The sequence below is a fragment of the Camelus bactrianus genome, chromosome 32 (genome assembly GCF_048773025.1).
Source record: "Camelus bactrianus isolate YW-2024 breed Bactrian camel chromosome 32, ASM4877302v1, whole genome shotgun sequence".
In the NCBI taxonomy this organism is placed as follows: Eukaryota; Metazoa; Chordata; class Mammalia; order Artiodactyla; family Camelidae; genus Camelus; species Camelus bactrianus.
In genome coordinates, this window is record NC_133570.1 from 638,065 (window position 1) to 656,624 (window position 18,560).

The 18,560-nt window shown below is 58.5% G+C and overlaps 1 protein-coding gene across 1 annotated transcript in view; it reads left to right on the forward strand.

Moving 5' to 3' along the window:
- The window catches only part of GALNT9 (polypeptide N-acetylgalactosaminyltransferase 9), a 74,696-nt gene extending 56,801 nt beyond the window's left edge, over positions 1-17,895 (forward strand). Inside the window, exons 7-11 of the mRNA XM_074356095.1 lie at positions 9,507-9,692; positions 10,858-10,995; positions 11,307-11,402; positions 15,310-15,477; positions 17,031-17,895. Coding sequence (XP_074212196.1) covers positions 9,507-9,692; positions 10,858-10,995; positions 11,307-11,402; positions 15,310-15,477; positions 17,031-17,177 — 735 coding nt within the window. The 3' untranslated portion in view covers positions 17,178-17,895. The remainder of the gene's footprint in view (positions 1-9,506; positions 9,693-10,857; positions 10,996-11,306; positions 11,403-15,309; positions 15,478-17,030) is intronic.
- The last annotated feature ends 665 nt before the right edge of the window (positions 17,896-18,560 follow it).

Genomic DNA, 18,560 nt, shown 5'->3' on the forward strand with positions numbered 1-18,560 from the left:
CTGATGTCACCTGGAGCGTCAGAGGACCGAGGGAGTATTCTCCTGCAGGATTTTGCAGCGTGGGGAACAGGAAAGGAGGAGAAACTCCAGTCTCCTCCCTCCCTCGTGGGTGGGAGCATGAGTGACTCCGCGGGAGCAGGGCTGCCCCTCCGTCTGTGTGGCGGCATGAGCTGGTGTGCAATTTATTTCTGGAATGAGCAGAAGAATCGTCTGGGAAACAGAGCCTCTGTATTGCCCTAAGTACTGGAGCAGCGGGGGGACACATCGAAGGGAAGCAAGCTCTTCCCTGGTGGAACAGTGTCTTGTTGCTGAATAAGGGTGCGAGCCCGTCCCAGGTGCAGGGGACTCAGTGAGGAAGGGGGAGGGGATGTCTGGGATGGGGGAAGTGGTCCTTTTAAATGGGACCATCAGGTACAGGAACCCCGAGATGCTGACAAATAAGCAGACATGAATGAGGAGACGAAGCCAGCCGTGTGGCTACAGGGACGTGTTCCTGGCAGGGGAACAGCAAGTACAAAGGCCCTGAGGCAGGAGCGTGGTCCTCCTCGCAGAGGCAGCGAGCGGCCCCATGGCTTCCTGGACCCCCACTCGCACACAGACGGGCCTCGCCACCACCGCCGTGTCCATCCAGCATTAACACCGGCGCCCACACAGCCCTTCTGATCGACCTAATCCAATTAGAGGAGTAATTCTGTGGTCTCGGTGCCAATTTACGTTTCTATGATTGTAGATGTGCCAACTGCTCGTCCCCTAATGAGGAAAGTCCTGCAGCCAATTAGGGGGGAATGAATCCGACGCATCCATTAGGTTTAATAAAGGTCAAGACAGAACCAGCGACGCGTGCCCGGCTAGGAGAGCCATCAGCAGGGCAGAAATTGGAAATCGTTTGCGTCTCTATTTTAAAACTTTGACTCGCTGCTCCCCCGCCCGGGGTGTTACAGGCAAACCTCTCAGCACTGAGGGCAGGTACTGTGTCTTCAACTCCAGACCCTCTGAGGGGCTGCAGTGGCGTTAGACCGTCTGCGGGCCGGGTGGCTGGTTTTCTCGTGTTCTCCAAAAACAGAGTCATACAGGCTCCTGTCCTGCCAGAGCAGGGAAGAGGTGTCGTTACTCGTGGAGGGAGCGAGGGGGTGTCCACGCTGCTCCATGGACGCCCAGGCTGGTCCTGAGCCTTTCTCGGTGAGGGCAGAGAGCGGCTTTCAGGAAGGGCTTGTTCTAGTCACAAGTGGGTCTGTCTGCTGGTAAAGTGAGGACGCATGGCCCCTCCCCAGTAGCTTCCCGGGGCAAGGCTGTCACCACAGGGTGAGCCCCTCACCTGCCCAGCCAGCCTCCACCCAACCTGAGCAGATGAACCGGGCCCCCAGGCAGGGGAGGCAGATGCCACGCAGGGAAGGGAGATTCTTGGTCCACTTGAATGTCATGGGGAAAAGCCGTGGGCACACACAGGGTCTTCGGAAGGCCCCCTGAGACTCGCCCTGGGAGGCTGCCCCTGCCTGTCCACCAGCTGGGCCACTTCTCTCTGAGCCTCAGTTTCCACTTCTGTCCCCGAGGGGCCGGTAGGGCTTCACTCCTGTGGCTGTTTGAGGATTAATGAAAGGTAACAAACACGAGATAGTACTCATTGATGTTTGAGCAGGGCCTTCTGGAATACGTTATAGAACTGACTTTAATTAGAAAAACCTGGAGGTCGGCTAACTGGAACAAAACTAAGTCGCCCACAGTTCTGTCTGTGTCATTGCCGGGGTGGACGTCCCCTCGGAGACGAGCTGCGTGTCTACGCTCTCTGTCCGCGTGCAGGTGTGCCCAGTGCGCAACACATAGTTGTTCATGTTTTACGCACGTGGACGTCTCCTAAAAGTGCACATTCCTGCACATCCTCTGTCACCTGCCGCGTCAGTTACTAGGCGGTGGGGCTGCCTCCAAGCAGCGCTGAGACCATGTTTTTATGCCTGAATCTTCCTTCGTGATTCAGAATCTCCTCGGGATAAATTTCTAGATGTGGAATTGCTGGGTCCACTGAAACACATATCTGGCTTTTGATACGTATTTTGCCAAATCCTCCTCCCTACCCCCCACAAAAGTCTGTGTGTGTGTCTGAGTGTGTGGCGTGTCTGTGTCTGTGTGTGTATATGTTGTGTCTGTGTGTGTGGTGTGTCTGTGTGTGTCTGTGTGTGTGGTGTGTCTGTGTGTGTCTGTGTGTATGTCTGTGTCTGTGTGTGAGTGTGATGTGTGGTGTGTCTGTGTGTGAGTGTGATGTGTGTGTGTCTGTGTCCTCAAATGGTACCCGAGGAGGCAGTCCCCCAGGTATATAACACACGTGATCTGATGAAATTCAGTTTTCCTTTTTTCACATATGACAGACACACAAGGACTGTCTTGATGGTTAACTTGTGTTTCTCCAGTTCCTAATGAGCTTGATCGTTTTTATACATTTGCTAACCATGCGTTTTTCCTCCTTTGCCAATTTTTTTCTCCTGGTTTCCTCGTTTGCAGTAGATTTTAAGAGCCCTTTATACATGGGGGACATTAACTCTATTGTGTGACACGAGTGCTTTCCTGCTCTTAATTTATGATGTTGACTTTTCTACACAGAATTTTTTAGTGTAAGTGTCTGCTTTTTTTGACGACTCGTGCGTTTGCTGTCATTCTTAGCAAGGCCTATTCGAAAGACTATTTGACCACATTTCCTTCTGACACTTCACAGTTCTTTTTTTTTTTTTTTAAATTAAAAGCTTTAATCCATTTGGAACATGTTTTCTATACAAGTAAGGTTGTGACCTTTCTTTATATCGTTTTGCAGTAGGGGACTGACTCTTTTCACACCATCCATTAACCACTCCATCCTTTACCACTGTTAGGAGAGGCCACCTTTATCGTATTCCAAGTGCTTCTAGATGTGTTTGTGTGGATTTTGAACACTCTATTTTTAGCCGTTATCTCCTGCTTTGTAAAATATGCTCATCTCTAGCAATTGAATCCTTCCTCATTATTCTTTTGGAATCTTCCTGGCTGCTGTCTTGGTTTTCGGTGTCAGATAAACTTTAGAAACATTTAGTCAAATTCTGTCCCGGCTGTACACTGGTTGAGTTTACAGACAGCCACACAGGAATGGCTGGAAGTAGTCCTGGGCCCGGAATCCCCCATGTTCTGGGATTCTTTGCCCTGTGTTCGTCGTGAGTCCTGGTACGTTATCAGCCTGAGGCTTCCGTTTCACAGGTCTGGAAAGTACTCAGGTGCTTGGTATGTGGCCTCACCTGATCTGGAAATCCTGTTGGATGCCTGGTGGGACTGCCCCCTCGACCCTCCAGGTCTCAGATCTCATCCGCCTGACCATGTCTTCCTCTTTCTGCAGTGCGTTCTGGGTGAGTTCCTCAGCTCTGTCTTCCAGTGAACAAATTCTACATTCAGCTGCATCCAGACGACCATTTAAGCCATGTGTTTAGCTTTGGTTTTTAATTTAAATGAATACATTTTATGTTTGTGAGATCTTCCTTTGATATTTTTCAGATCTGGTGGTTCTTTTTTTTATAACTGCCTGTTCTGATTCATAACCTCCTGTTCTTTATTGCTGAATGCTTTTCCCTCATTCCTTCATCTCTTTGAAAATCTTAACAGTCTACTGAGGTCCGTTGCAGTCTCTCTTCTTTCTCTCTCTTCGGTTGGGTTTAAATTCACCCACCTTGGATTTGTTCATGATCTTCCTGAAACTGGATTTCCTCGTGTGCTTTGTAATTTTTTTGAGAGCTCACCTTTCATGGGAGTCATATCTTCACAGCACGCTCACTCGTTCCTGGAAGGAAGTTTCCGATTATCTTGCCCCAGCACCCTCCTAGATCCACGGCTCAGAATCTAGTGACAGGCTTTTTCCTTCTTCTTTTTTATTGAACTGTGTTTGATGGTGACTTAGCGTTCATCTTGAGATCTCCCAGTTTCATTCCTCAGGCGGAGAGTCAGCCTGATTCCAGGTGCTGTGTATTCCTCTGCCCTCTAGCTCAAGGGATTATTTCTGGCTGAGCCCCAGGGACCAATCAGAGCCGGTTTCATTTTCTCATAATCAGGGAGCCTCGTCCCAGCCCCAGGCTTCACAAAAGAATCCTGGCCACTCATTCAACCCCTGGGCCCCAGGTGCGTGTTTCTCTTCTTTCATCTTGTTTTCTAGTATATTATTTTAACATTTAAAATAATTTTGTCTATCATTTCCATATGTTTGGGGCAGATAGGAGAGATTTCCACATCCGTGATATTGACCAGAGAGCTCCTTGGTCATTTCACAGTAAGCTTGGTTCCCTGGGCATCGTGACCTAAGAAGTACAGCCTCACTCCACTTGAGGACAGAAGCTCAAGAAGGTGTGGTGTTCAAGGCACAGAGCTTCTGAAACAGACCATCAGGCCAAGCGCTCAGAGTACGGCTGAGAGGGTGGGGGAGCGGGAGGAAGCCTCCAGCGTCAGCACAGCTGTTCTCAAACTCCAGCAAACATCAGACCCCCCAGGGGGGTGCTTGTTAAAACACCCCCAGGGCTTCTGCGTCAGTAGGTCTGACTGGGGCTGGGTAATCTGCATTTCCAAGGAGTTCCAGGTGATGCTGCTGCTTGTGGTCCAAGGACCACACTTTGAGAACCACTTGTTTAGAAAGCGGGACCCTAGTTTTTCCTTTTATTTGAGATATTCATAGTGTTCAGTGAAACAAACGGGAGGAATCTGGAATGAAAGCTGAGCTCAGAAGTTTCTGTGTGTCTGGCTCTGGGAACAGGACACTGGAACAGCTGTTTTTATAAAATATGTGTGTGTGCGTGCATATATATATATCCTCAGAGAGTCCAGGAAGAGATGTTTTCTTGTCAAAAATTTATGAATTGAGCCCCACTGAGCCCTGGGAGATGAGACTTGCCTTGCCAAAGCTAAATCCAGTCAAATTCTGCCCTGGAGATGAATCGTTCCTGCAGATCGAGGAGTCTATGTGACAAGAGGGAGGCATCAGCCTTGGCTGCCCTGTAGGAATTATTTCTTGAAATTGGGCCTGGGCTGGAGTTAGGGAGGGGATGGGCGATTGAGCAGACTGTAAATCTTTTTTAAAAATTAGGTTCAGATGTGAAATCTCTAAAAATAATGCACAATTTTCTCCAGAGTGAATATAAAGCCCTGGTTTTTGGTTAAAGGAGGGAAATCTGTACAGCCAAAAAGAAGATGGTGGTTGGTACCTCTTGGATGCATCCAGGTGAGATAGCCTATGAGGCAGGATGCCTGGGTTACTATCAGCCTCAGCCTGGACCTCTGCTGTAGCCAAGCTTTTGCCTAGAGGCCTGGGCTAGGAACGCTGAGCTTGCTTCACCTCTCAGTTTGACTTCCTCATCTTAATACAGCTTTGCACAGTGTGTAGAGTCATGTTAGTTGTACGGACTAATGCAGATGAATGGATGGGTGGGTGGGTGGACAGATGGATGGTGGATGGATGGATGGATGGATGGATGGGTAGATGGATGGATGGATGGGTGGATGGGTGGGTAGATGGATGGATAGGGTAGATGGATGGATGAATGGATGGATGAATGAATGGACAGATGGGTGGATGGATGGATGGATGGATGGATGGATGGGTGGACGGATGGACAGATGGATGGACAGATGGGTGGATGGATGGACAGATGGGTGGATGGATGGTTGGATGGATGGGTGGATGGATGGATAGATCAATAAGTAAATGAGTGGATTATTGAATAGTTTGATACACATTGGATACATGGATTATCTCAAAGGCAAGAAAGAGGGAAAGGCAGACTTGAGTAGATGTTGGCCATACCTTGAGAGGTGAAGCCCCATCCTCAGTATTTTCAAGGTGAAAACCAGCTTTTATCATGTTCAGTAGTTTCCAACACCCAGAAGGAAACATACAGAGCCAGCTGAAAACCCCGACTGCAGCAGCAGCAGCCCCTGTGTTCAGCTTTACCCAAACAGAACTGCAGGGCTCACCCTCTGCCTCCCCAGCGAGGCCCCAGGACAGCACGGCCCTCCCCCTGGAGTGCAAGTTCGGGTCCCCAGGGACGCCACCATCAGTTCCTGATGTAGTCAGTGGGGGTGAGGCCTGACCACAGGACTTTAAGCTCCTCCTGGAGAGTCTACTGCAGAGCAGGATTTGGGGGCTCCTGCCCTCCCCCATGTCCTCGGGCCAAGGCTCTGTCTCCCAGGGACAGAGATGCTCACAGAGAAGCGCAGGCTGATGAGGGGCTGTGGGGACGCTGTGCAGCACGTGAAATGAACTCAGAGTCTAGAGATACGTCTCGATTAAAATGACACACAGACCTCGCTTCCATTCGCGTCGCCAGGGATGCGAGGCCAAGCTGAGCAGCCGAGATCGTCTTCCCGCTCAGGCCGCAGGAAGCACTCGCTTTCTAGCAGCCAGGCTCCCCAGAAAGGTCGCTTTGATCATCAAGTTGCAGGAAGAAAACAAGGAAGGGAAATGGCCACTTGTTTCACAATGAACATCCTAACAGCATCAGTTCGAGGGAAAGCACTCAGGCCAGGTTGCCCGCTGTGCAGTCCCCAGGCCACACGTGACCCCGTGACAGCCGGGTCCTGGCCAGGTCTCAGTCCCACCCCCTCGGCTCCCACTGGGGCACGTGTCAGCTCATACTGCAGGGCGGCTGGAGGGAGAATCGGCTGTTCACCAACAGCCATGCTGATGGACCATTATTTCTGGACTTTTTAAGGAGTAGGACTTGTGCATGAGGGCGGTGGCTCTGGAATCCCAGCTCTCAGAAACCAGCACGGAGGCCCCAGGAGCTGAGGCGATCTGCTGGCTGAGGGGCGAGGCAGGGGTCCCTGCCGGTGGGGCGGGATCTCCCCTGCGCCCTCCCTCCGAGCGGCTGCCCGCAGGCCTCACACCTGCTCCTCTGCCTCGTGTTTGCTGTTTCTGTTTGAGTGGCGATTAACCAAGTTGATTGAGATAATTAGTGGTTGAGACACAGGGTGGGTGTGACAGTAAGCCTTCAATCGTGTGACCCAGCCCTGCGACACCTCCACCACTCTGGGCGAAGAAGCCACTTCGGGGGCTGCGTGCAGTGGTTCCGAGTCCCTGCCCCACCACGAGCCAGCTGTGTGACCCTGGACACGTTTCTTAACTCCTCTGAGCCTCAGGTCTTCCTTTCATGTGTAGCGAGGACCGAGTTAACCCCGCCCTGCCCCCACACGGCAGACTGCTACCTCCTGGTCCAGGTAGATCAGTCAGGAACGTAGCAACAGAAACCCCCCTGACCAAGGCTTACATCTGTGTAGGGCAGACGGACAAAATGGAATGAGTAAGTCAATGGAGTCAGGAGACAAAAGCCACAACAGTAAATAAGGCTGGCCAGGGGATGAGACCCGAGAGGCTGTAGCTTTAAATGGGGCAGTCAAGAGGGAATCCTGGAGGAGGTGACGTCTGAGCATAGTTGAAGGCGGGCAGGCAGCCAGGCAGACGGAGCTCTGGGGAGGAAGTTCCGGGTGGAGGCCTTTTGCAGCCGGTGCAAAGGCCCTGGGCAGGGTGCGGGCCGGGCTCTGAAGTGAGCAGAGGCAGAGCAGGGCTGAGGCTGGTGAGTCTTGGGAGCAGCAGAGGACAGGACAGCCAGACGTGGGTTTTGGCAGAACCCCAGCCCTGTGTTGAGTCTGGGCAGGGAGGGACAGCTGCTGGAACAGGCGGACCCAGGAAACTGGCAGTGACGGCGACCACAGAAGGTGGGCGGGGGAGTCGGATGCTTCCCTGCAGGTCTACAGAGCTTCCTCCCTTCTGTTTCCATGTTTGGCCTTCGGGAAGATTCCTGGCTCACCGGGTGTCCACCTACGTTCCCAGCCTCCTGGGCAGCTGGGCCACGTGCCTGGGTTTGACAGGCGTGTGAGCAGAAGTGGCGGAAGCCACGCACAGGCCTGGCCCTTCAAAGCCCCTGCAGGGCCTCCAGCCCTCCCCCTGCTGCCCCCGGCGTCCCCCCAGGGCCAGGCCCCTCCTCCAGCCACGTGGAAGCAGGGCCACGTCTATGTCCCTTGGGAGGTGGGAACAAACTGGTCGGCGTCTGACGGTCATGACGAAGGGGGCGGTGACGCCCGCTGAGCGTGCAGGTGCGGAGCTGGTGGGCCCGAGCGGGCCGTGAGCCGGACCAGGGGAGACTGGACGTGTGGGGACGTGCTCTGGGAACCGCCAGGCGCAGACAGCCTCCCCTCAGCCAGGACACCCGCCTTGCTCAGAGATGACTTCTTATCCCGGCTGCGGGCGGTGTCGGCACCAGCACGTTTTCAGCGGGGTGGCGCGGGGTGGGGTAGGGGGTGTGTTAGTCTGGGTTCTCCCGAGAGGACGAGGGGTTGGCCCACACGGTCATGGAAGCTGAGAAGCCCGAGGTCTGCAGCTGGCGAGTGGGAGGCCCAGGATGCTGAGGGGGTAGTTCCCGTCCAAGTCCCAAGGCAAGAAATGATGAGTGTCCCAGCTCGCGGACGGGCAGGCAGAAAGGGTGAGTTCTCCCTGCTCAGTTGGTTTTCGTTCTATTCAGGCCTTCAACTGATTGGACAGGGCCCACCCACACTGAGGAGGGCAGTCTCCTATACTCAGCCCACCAAGTTAAGTGTTTCTCTCACCGGGACACACGCTCCTGGACACACCCAGAACAGAGTCGAACCGAATACCTGAACAGCCCGTGGCTCAGTCACGTTGGCACATAAAATTAACCATCAGAAGTAGGATGGCAAAGGATGGGACAGAAAAGGGTGGGACAGAATGGAACAGAATGGAATGGAATGGAACGGAATGGAATCGAATAGAACAGAACAGAGCAGAATAACACACCCCGTGCCTAGTGAGGCTGTTTTGTTCAGGCGAAGCAGTGCAGAGGTAACCACGCATAGAAAGGAGATTATGATGCAAAATACATTTCTATCACCGCTGAGGGTTCTGGCAGCCAGGGCCCCTGGGGAGCCTTGTTTGCAGAAGCAGCTGCTGCCTGTTTAGACTTCTGTAGACCGAGACCCATGCCTGGGGTGCTGGGAGCCGTGCGTCCTTGGATCGAAGTTATCTGGAATGGTTTGCCGAGCGAGCTGCTCTTTTTAAATTAGATTGTAGGTTTCTTCTTCTGGCTGGAGGGGAGGGGCAGCTGCTGGTGGGAAGTGAGGCTTCTCAGGCCAAACTCCCAGCCCGGAGCCAGCCCTGGGTGGGGGTGGGTTGGGGGCCCCGGGAAGGGGATACTAAGGAAGTGTCGAGGTGTCAGGAGAAGAATCTCTCTATTGTTTAGATCCTGGAAGGTGCAGGGAAAATGGAATTTGGCGGGAAAGCCAGAGGGCGAGGCAGCCTGGCACCCAGGCTTTGGTGGACTGGACCCAAGGCCACGGCTTCTCTTGGGCCTCTTGCCCCCAGCGGCCCAGGCGGCCAGGGCCCCCTCGGGGAGGCGTGTCCTGGGGTCTGAGAGCAGGGGTGCCCGGGTGGAGACGGGTGCCCCGGGGGCTGGGGGGCAGGGCAGGGCTGGCCAGCCAGCGGGCCCTGGGTCCCCCCGCAGGTGTGGCAGTGCGGCGGCAGCATGGAGGTGCTACCCTGCTCCCGCGTGGCCCACATCGAGCGCACCAAGAAGCCCTACAACAACGACATCGACTACTACGCCAAGCGCAACGCCCTGCGGGCTGCCGAGGTGTGGATGGACGGCTTCAAGTCCCACGTGTACATGGCCTGGAACATCCCCATGACTGTAAGGCGGCCGGGCGGGGCCGGGCGGGGCGGAAGCCAGGGCCAGGGGAGGCCACCCCAGGGAGGCGCAGCCCATCCAGGGGAGGTGGGGCCTCCCTGGCAGCTCAGCCGGAAGGGTCTCTGGAATGTCGTTACTTCTGGCGGCAAGGAGAGCCCATTCCTTGTCCGTAGTGTAACGACCACTGCGCTAATTAGCACGCCCCTCCTTCCACCACGGGAGCTCCCCCAGGGCGACGGCAGCACCCCCTCCCAACTCCCAGAGAGGGAAACCGAGGCACGCGGGGGCGCACCGCTGATGAGAGACAGAGCCAGAACAGAACTGCATCCCCTGTCAGACCCGTAACCAGGTTCTCGGGGGCCCCCGCTGTAGGGATGGCGGCTTCCTCTCCCGCTTCGGGTGCTGTCTGCAGCCAGACCAGCCTGCCCTGCAGGGAGTGGGGGACAGGAGGCCTGGAGAGGTGTTTGCCTGCTGCTGGCAGGAAGCAGGAGCCGGGTGTAAGCCAGGGGTTCCTAACCCGGGGGGCAGCCTGGAGGAGTGGGCTTGGGCATACGCACTGCATGAGTGCATGTACGTGTGTGCATGTGTGTGCACTGGGTGTCATGTGTGCTGAGGACAGGCTGCCCCTTTGGTGGGGTGACGCCCGGGCTGCCGTCCCCGCCCACCCGCACGGACTGCAGAACCAGCTTCATGCACACATTGCTTCCCTGGACACGGAGGATTCGAGTCCCTGGGCCCTGGTATAGACTTGTCCTGGAAAAAGCTTTTTTACATCAACCCACCATCAGAGCTAGATCTCGCACTAGGACCCAGCACACACACGGGCGAGCTGGCCAAGGGCAAGTCTTTCCTTTGGAGTGTGCAGGTTGTGGACAAGCCAGGCCCACACACCACCAATGCCCGTCCATCCAGGCCAGGCTGGTCTCCAGCAGGACCCGCCGCAAAGCAGGCTGGAGACACCAGGGCTTTCCCATCGGGACCAGCTACCCTGGACCTGCTAGGGTCCCAGGAGGGCGGAGGCCACCCCAGATGAGGCTCGGTGCCTGGGAGCCCTGAGGGTGGGGGCTGCTCCGGTAGGAGGGTCTGTGGGTCCTGAGGCTCCCCTGCCCTGGGCAGAGGCCTGGGTGGTGGAGGCGCTGCACATTCAAGTGCCCTTCTGGCCTCGCAGAACCCGGGGGTGGACTTCGGGGACGTGTCTGAGCGGCTGGCCCTGCGCCAGAGGCTGAAATGCCGCAGCTTCAAGTGGTACCTGGACAACGTGTACCCAGAGATGAGGACCTACAACGACACGCTGACGTACGGAGAGGTACCGCCTCCGCAGAGATGGCCCCCAGCCTGCACCCCCCGCACCCCACCACCCGGCACCCACACCCCTCCCTGTGCCTGTGTGCGTGGACAGCAGACAGCGAAGTGCTCAGGCACACCCACACACGCATGGCGCACGCCTCCCGCGTCCAGGGCAGCCCCCGCGCCCTGGTGGGTCTCATCCTGGACGTCGGGCCCACGCTTTCCTGAGACCACTGGTGCTGGGCAGGGGTGGGCAGGTACAGCGCCTCCAGCCCGCTTCGGCCTCAGGGACCCTTGTGATGGGGCGTCTCCTTGGGTTTCTGGCTGTAGGTGAGAAACAGCAAAGCCAGCGGCTACTGCTTGGACCAGGGGGCGGAAGATGATGACCGGGCCATCCTGTACCCCTGCCATGGGATGTCCTCCCAGGTAGGGGCGGCGGGGATGCCCTGGCCGCAGGGGGCGGTGGCACGTGGCGGGCGTCCTGGTGCCACTGAGGCTGTGGGTTCGGGCCCCTCCTGGAGACCCTGACCCCGGAAGGATGAACAGCAAGGGCTTTGGCGCCAAACAGGCCTTAGGAGACTCACCCAACATCTGTGCCTCAGTTTTCACATCCATCAGATGGGATGATTCCCACGCCTGCTCCTCAGGGCTGCTGTGTGGACTGAAGTGGAAAATGAGGGTAAACAGTAGCTGTGGTGCAGACAGAACCCAGGAAGTATCGCCGGCAACCACCGGTTCTTGTCAGTGGAGTGCTTGCCAAGTGACGCTCAGCCAGGCTCCAGCTCAGAATTGCCAGGAGGGCTTTCAAACACCCTTGCAGGCGGGTGCCCGATGCCTGCAGGCCGGAGGGGCCGGGCGGGGGAGAGGGGAGGTGTGTTTCGGAAGCTCCGTTGGTGCTGGCGCCCTGGACCCCGATGGACGCAGAGCCTGAGGCTTCCCATCCCAGGTGACTCCTCCTGCCTGCAGTGCTGATTGGGTGCTATTTACACTAAACCCTGGAAACGACACACGCTCTGGGTCTGAGCCCCATGCTGAGACGTCCATGGACGCTGGAGAGCCCGTGCCGCCGCCCGGTGGTTACTCCGTGGGCGCCGGAGACCCAGCCTGTGAAGACGGAGCTGAGGGCATGACTGCAGCCTCCTCCCAGGACCCCCAGCTGGCGTGCGGGCCTTGGATTGAGAGAGCAAAACAGAGTCATCCCTTGAGATGCAAATGCACCTCAGCCCTCCCAAAGAAATTCAATTTGCTGGGCCTCTCAGTCACAGGTGGGGAGTCCTCTGGCTGGCTCCAACGTGAGGGGAGAGGCCACGTCCTGTATGGGGAGGTCTCTGGACATGCCCTCTCCTCTGCACCCATGAGGCGGAGCGACACGTGACCGAGAGAGGACGCCATGTCACCTCCATTTCTGCGGCTGGAGGGGCAGCTCGGGGGGCTGGCCTTGGAAGCGTCTAGGGGCAGGAAGCCATGTGGCTGGGTGAGGCATGGGTGTCCCAGTGACCCCGAGCAACGCCCAGGGGAGCCCCCACCACGACTGGACCCCAGGGCAGCTGCAGGAGCAGCCCTGCTTCTGCTGCAAACACAGTGGAGGTGGAGGCAGGTGGATGGGAGAGGCTGGCCTATGTGGCCGAGCCCTTCAGAGAGATCAGGTGGACCCACATCCCCAGCCAGGCCGGATGTGCCTGCAGCGACGTCTCCTTTGCCAACGACCTCAGTCTGCTTGGTCTCTGAGGAGGCTGCTGCAACGTTAATGGGGACAGGCACCTCCCTCAACCCCATCCCCGGCTGTGCTAGTGTCCTGGGCCACCACGACGAAGTACCGCCAGCTGGGCACTGGCTTACAGAGCAGACATCTCGTCTCTGGCTTCTGGAGACCAGAAACCCCAGATCGAGGTGTCAGCGGGGCTGTCGGGGCGGGGGTCCTTCCCGCCTCTCCCAGCCCCTGGTCCCCCAGAGAGTCTCGCCTTGTGTCTGCATCCCCCAGTCTCTGCCTCTGTCGCCACGTGGCCTGTGCAGGTCTGTGTCTGTCTTCCCCTGCCTTCTCCTGTGTCGGTTTTTTTCTCCTTATCAAGACACCAGTCACACTGGCTGAGGGCCACCCTAACCCAGTATGACCATCGTCCCTTGAGCGCATCAGCAGTGACCCTCTTTCCAAATGAGGTCACCTTCCCAGGTACCCGGGGGTTAGGACTTTGACATGACTTTTGTGGGGACACAACTCAACCCATAACAATGGCCACATAGAAAGCCAGTCTCCGACCAAAATCTGCACACGTGTAGATGGTTAGGAGGCAGTCCTGGGCCCCAGACACAGACCAGCGCGTAGACCCCCCATGATGGGGTCCAGCCCTCCGTCCGCAGCACTGGCCCGACCAGTGTGCGTGGGCATGTGGGCCTCCGCGTCCGCGCAGGACCCCTCCAGCCTGGACACGGGCAGCCTGGGGCCATCAGGGTGCCCCTCCTTTGCTTGTCAGGTTTTCTATGACACTTCTCAAACACCCGGAAAAGTAGAAAAGCCGTAAGATGGCCAACCACACACGTCTGGGGTCAGCTAACCGCAGTCTGCGGGGCAGAGAGGTTTTTACCAGTGTAAAGGTTTGTGGAGGGAAAAAGGTGAAGAACATGCCGCAGTACCCGCGAAGCGCCTTTACAGGCACGGTTTCCCTCCCCTGGCCCAGGCGCAGCAGTGTTCGGATTGGCTGTGTGCCCATCACCTATTTTTTATGAGTCACGCACGTAAAGCGAGCTGCAGGCGTCACATCCTTTCACCTCTACGCATTCCAGAAGGCAACCATAGAGGCTTCCCTGAGGCCAACAGGAGCCCCCTGCAGCCCCCGGTGCCCCGCCCCAGCCCCAGCTGCTTCCCCGCGGGGCGTTTCCGAGGTGGGGCTGGGGCGGGGTTGGTGGTAAATCACAGGAGCCGGGGCACCTCTTTCGCTCAGAGCGGCCTCCTGACTGTCGCCTTCCGGCCGCCGGTCCTCCGTGGGCGCGGGGATGCACCGCTGGACTCGCCGACCCTGCCGAGTCCCCAGCACCAAGGTTCCTGCTTCCTGGCTCTGCCGGGTCCTTACCTGGGAGGCTGAAGCTGCGGGTCAGCAGGGCTGTGGCTTGGAGTTTGTCCTGCACTTCGATGTGCCGCGGACCCCAGAACCAAACCTCCTTGGCTTCAGGAAGAAAGTGAACAGTGAAGGGACATGTGCGTGTCAGTGAGCACCTGCCCCAAACAGAATGGTCTGAAGGGAGCACTGACTTCATTTTGCTCCCAAAGCTGCAGCAAGGCCAGTCTCTCCGCTCTGCGCAGACCACCCGGCAGGCCTGGGGGCTACCTGGCCGCAGGTGCGCCGGCCGCTCCAGGGCCTCGGCCTGCCCCCTCGTGGCCTCTCCCCGGCTGCTCAGGCTCCGACACAGTGGAGTGGTGTCTCTGGTGATTCCAGGGGACAGGCATCCCAGGAGACGTGGGAGGTGTCACGGCCGGTTCCGCCCGGCCCCAGAGTCGGATAGCACCCCTTCTGCAACGTCCACGCCCCCCAGGAAGACTCGGGAGAGAATCTGGGTCCCGCGCTTAACAGGGACGCCAGGATCACAGGGCTGCACAAACACGCAGGGGAGGTGCTGGTCTATCGGATTGTCCTGGAAGATACAGCTGCCCGTGACGAGGGTTCAGGCAGAGTGTGTGTGTGTGCGCGCGTGTGCCACACGGGAGAGAAAGTGAGAGAAAGGAGAGGGGGGTGCGGGGTGCACTTGACCTGCAGTAGCACCTGCTGCGTTCATCCAGCGTCTCGTGTACAGAACCCACGCGGTCCTCCCGGCAGTCCTGCCAGCAGGTGCTGTCATAATCTCCTGCTTACAGATGAGGAAACTGAGGCACAGAGAGGTGACATCACTTGCTCAAGGCCACACAGCTGGGGAATGGCAGGAATGGATAGCACTGGGTTCCCTGTAAACCTCTAGTTGTCACTTAACCTGGCGTTTGGCTAAAAACGAACTGGGACCTTGAACTTGGGGCCACCTTTGGTTCAAGGGCAGTTGGGCGGCCTGGAGCACGGGTGGAATTCTCCTCTGAGGCGGAGGCTCTGGGAGCCACTGAGGGTGGGTCCGAGCAGGGGTCTGGGGAAGGAGTCCGAGGCAGTCCTGCTGGGGTCTTTGGGAGGCCTGTGCCGGGGCTGAGCAGGGCTCCTCAGGGACCACCCCCTCCCAGGAAGGCTGGCCCTGGTGCCTAGGTGGCCCCTGCCTCGATGCCCCACCACTTCCCTTCGGGGCCGCGAGGCCGAACTCCCGACGCCAGCCCTGCCCGGGGCCACCTGACGCCCACGCCCCCCACGCGGCCTCTCCCCAGCTGGTGCGGTACAGCGCCGGAGGCCTCCTGCAGCTGGGCCCCCTGGGCTCCACCGCCTTCCTGCCGGACTCCAAGTGCCTGGTGGATGACGGCAGGGGCCGCACGCCCACCCTGAAGAAGTGTGAGGACGTGGTCCGGCCAGCGCAGCGGCTGTGGGACTTCACCCAGGTCAGCCCGTGGGGGCAGTGAGGACAGCAGGGGCCAAGCTCCAGTGCTCGGGGGTGGGGGGGGCCGGGTCAGGTGATCTCCGTCTCACAGCCATTAGGGGACCGGCCCACAGTCGCAGCCGGGGGAGGGCTGCGCTGGGCTGGTCACGGCACGGTGGCCGCCGCCTCCAGCCTCTCTGTCCCTAACCCTGCGGCCCCCTCCGGCCCCCTGGGGAGGGCATTCAGGCAGAGGGTTGAGGTGTGACCACCCCGGAAGACCCCACCCCAGCTGCCGGCCAAGTGGGACCAGACTTCCCTTCCTGGGAGGTCCTCTGAAATCCCTCATGTGCCCTTCGAGGGGCCGCTGGATTCAAACCCTGAGCCCCGAGAACAGGTATTTGGGCTGAGAGTTCGAAGGGGCCCCCCCGTGCCCCCCACGCCCCCTTCCCGCTCACGCAGGCCTCCCTCCGCTCTCAGTCTTGCTGGGCGTGGACAGCACGTGCGCCTGCTCTGGGAATCACCAGATCGCGAGCCCCTCCCTCCGCACCGGCCTCCTTCCCCCCATGTTTTGTTAGGGACCGTTTCACCCTCATTTCCTCCCACTCCTCTGTTTCCAGGGCTTGCCTTCCTCACACCCCTGCCCTCTGGCCATGACCCCTATGGTCCCCCCTTAGGTCCCCCTCCACCCCTGCTGGGTGGGCTCCCCGACTCGCCCCTCCCTCCCGCATGACATACTCATCTCCACATCCAGCCTTCGCACCCACCCAGCCACATCCCGCACACGCTCCCCCAGGGTCTCAGCACATCTCCATGGAATCAGCCTCGCGTTTCCACCCCATCAGGCTGAGGGGACGCCCTCGAGTCCCCTCGTCACCACACCCCTTCCTTCACCATCCCTCGAGCCCACCCGCCTCCCTCCAGCCTGGCCTGAGACCCTCACACCGGCGGCAGCAGCCCGACTGTGCTGCCTAAAGCCACTCACGTCCCACATCCCCTGTTCACTTATGGGGCGGGGCACTGCCCAACAGATGACTGCCAGCCGGGGGCTCAAAGCCGCACCCTTCCTTCTCCAAACGCCCCCTCCTCATGAGGACACCCGCACTGGAGCAGGGCCACCCGTCTACAGCACAACTTCATCTTCACTAATGACATCTGCAAAGACCCTGCTTCCAAATATGGTCACATCGCCAGGTCCTTTGGGTTAGGACTTGGATGTATCTGCCTGATCTTCCTAGAACACTCTCTGCCCAAGGTAGAGCAGGGTCACTGAGGACAGGGGTGGGTGACAGAGGGTCACCGAGGACAGGGGTGGGTGACAGAGGGTCACCGAGGACAGGGGTGGAGGACAGAGGGTCACCGAGGACAGGGGTGGAGGACAGAGGGTCACCGAGGACAGGGGTGGAGGACAGAGGGTCCCGGAGCTCAGGGGCGGGGGACAGAGGGATGAGGGGCAGAGAGAGGTAGGACCCCGAGTCTCACGCGGCTGTGCAGTGACCCACACGGACTTGTCATCACCCCTCCTCCTGGGAAGCCCTCGGACAGGACCCCTGGGCTGACTGTTTCCCTTCTGCGCAGGGTGGCCCCATCGTGAGCAGAGACACGGGCCGGTGCCTGGAGGTGGAGATGTCCAAGGATGCCAACTTCGGGCTGCGGCTGGTGGTGCAGAGGTGCTCGGGGCAGAAGTGGACGATCAGAAACTGGATCAAGCCGGGTCGGCACTGACCCCCGGGCTCGCCCCGTGCCCCTGCCCCAGTGCATACCCCGAGGGCCTCCTGCTCAGCCACTGCTGGAACCCAGAGAGCCCTGGCCCTGCCGCCTCCAGCCGAGACCTCTCCCAGCTGCCGGCGGGCCTGTGCCCCAGGACATCGGGGCCTTCCTTCGCTCCGGAGGTGGTGGCTGCTGGGACCAGCCAGCCCCTCCAGGAGCGAAGACGCCCCCAGCGCAGCTCCGCCTGAGCGCAGCAGCTGACGGCCAACTCCAGCTCCAGATCACGTGCCTTTTCTATGGTGTTCCTGCCCAGCCGCCCGCCAGCCACCTCTTCTGCATGTGCTGAAGCCCCCGTCCATCCCCCAGGCAGAAATAGCCTCCCATGAACTCTGAGGTCGCTCAAGCTCTCCCACCCTGGGCGGGGCTGCCCCAGTGACCACCTCCGTCTACACACAGCAGGGCGCGGCCTCTCCCTGGCTGGTGAGGGGAGACAGGGCTACAGCAGCTGCAGTGGTCCCCAAAGATGCCCCCAGGGCAGCGCTTCAGTGGGGAGACTCACATGACTCTGCCAGTCCAATAAAGGGCGGGTTAAATGAGACAGACTGATGCTTCGTCCACAGGAGCCGGAGCTGGTCCACCGTCCAGGGCCAGGAGCCTTCTCGTGTTGCTCTGAGGCAGGGGTCAGCGAACGTTGACCCACGGCCCCTTGCCTATTTTTATAAATAAAGTTTTATTGGCACACAGCCACGCCCCTCTGTTTATGTATTGTCCACAGCGGTTTTCACGCTGCAGGGCCAGAGCTGAACAGCAATACACCGCCAACCAGGGCTGTCCTGGGGCCTCCGAGATGCCCTCTCTGGACAAGAAGGTACTTCACGATTGCACTTAAAATTGCAGGACGTTGAGAGAGAAACTGGACAGAAGTTCCGCCTGTCCCTTTCCCTCATCAGGCCCAGTGCCAAGCAGCACCCCAACACTAGCTTCTCCCTCCTGCCTCCTGCCCCGTGGTGGAAGGCTTCAGCTGCGCAATAGTCAGGGGGCCCAGGGCAGGCGTGCACCCCCAAGCCATGGGAATGGACCAAAGGCAGGACACCAAGCTTTCGAAAACCACCCTGCCCAGCTCTTCCCGTGCAGAGGGTTTCCCAGCCCCCGTGGCGGTCTCCCAGGGGTAGAAGTTGTGGGCAGCAGGGGTGACTTCCAAGCTTCTCCCCATTCTTACAGAGTAACCTGGAAAGCAGCCTGGCAGGGTTTCCAGACAACAGGGCTGCAAGCCGGGGGCCTTGGAGATCTTACCTGTTGCCACCTCACTGCGTCCAGGCAGCCCGTCCTTCAGAGAGGGCCGGCCGGGAGCCTGGCCACCCGCACGCCTCCTGGGCACCGCCGTCTTGCTCCCGCCTC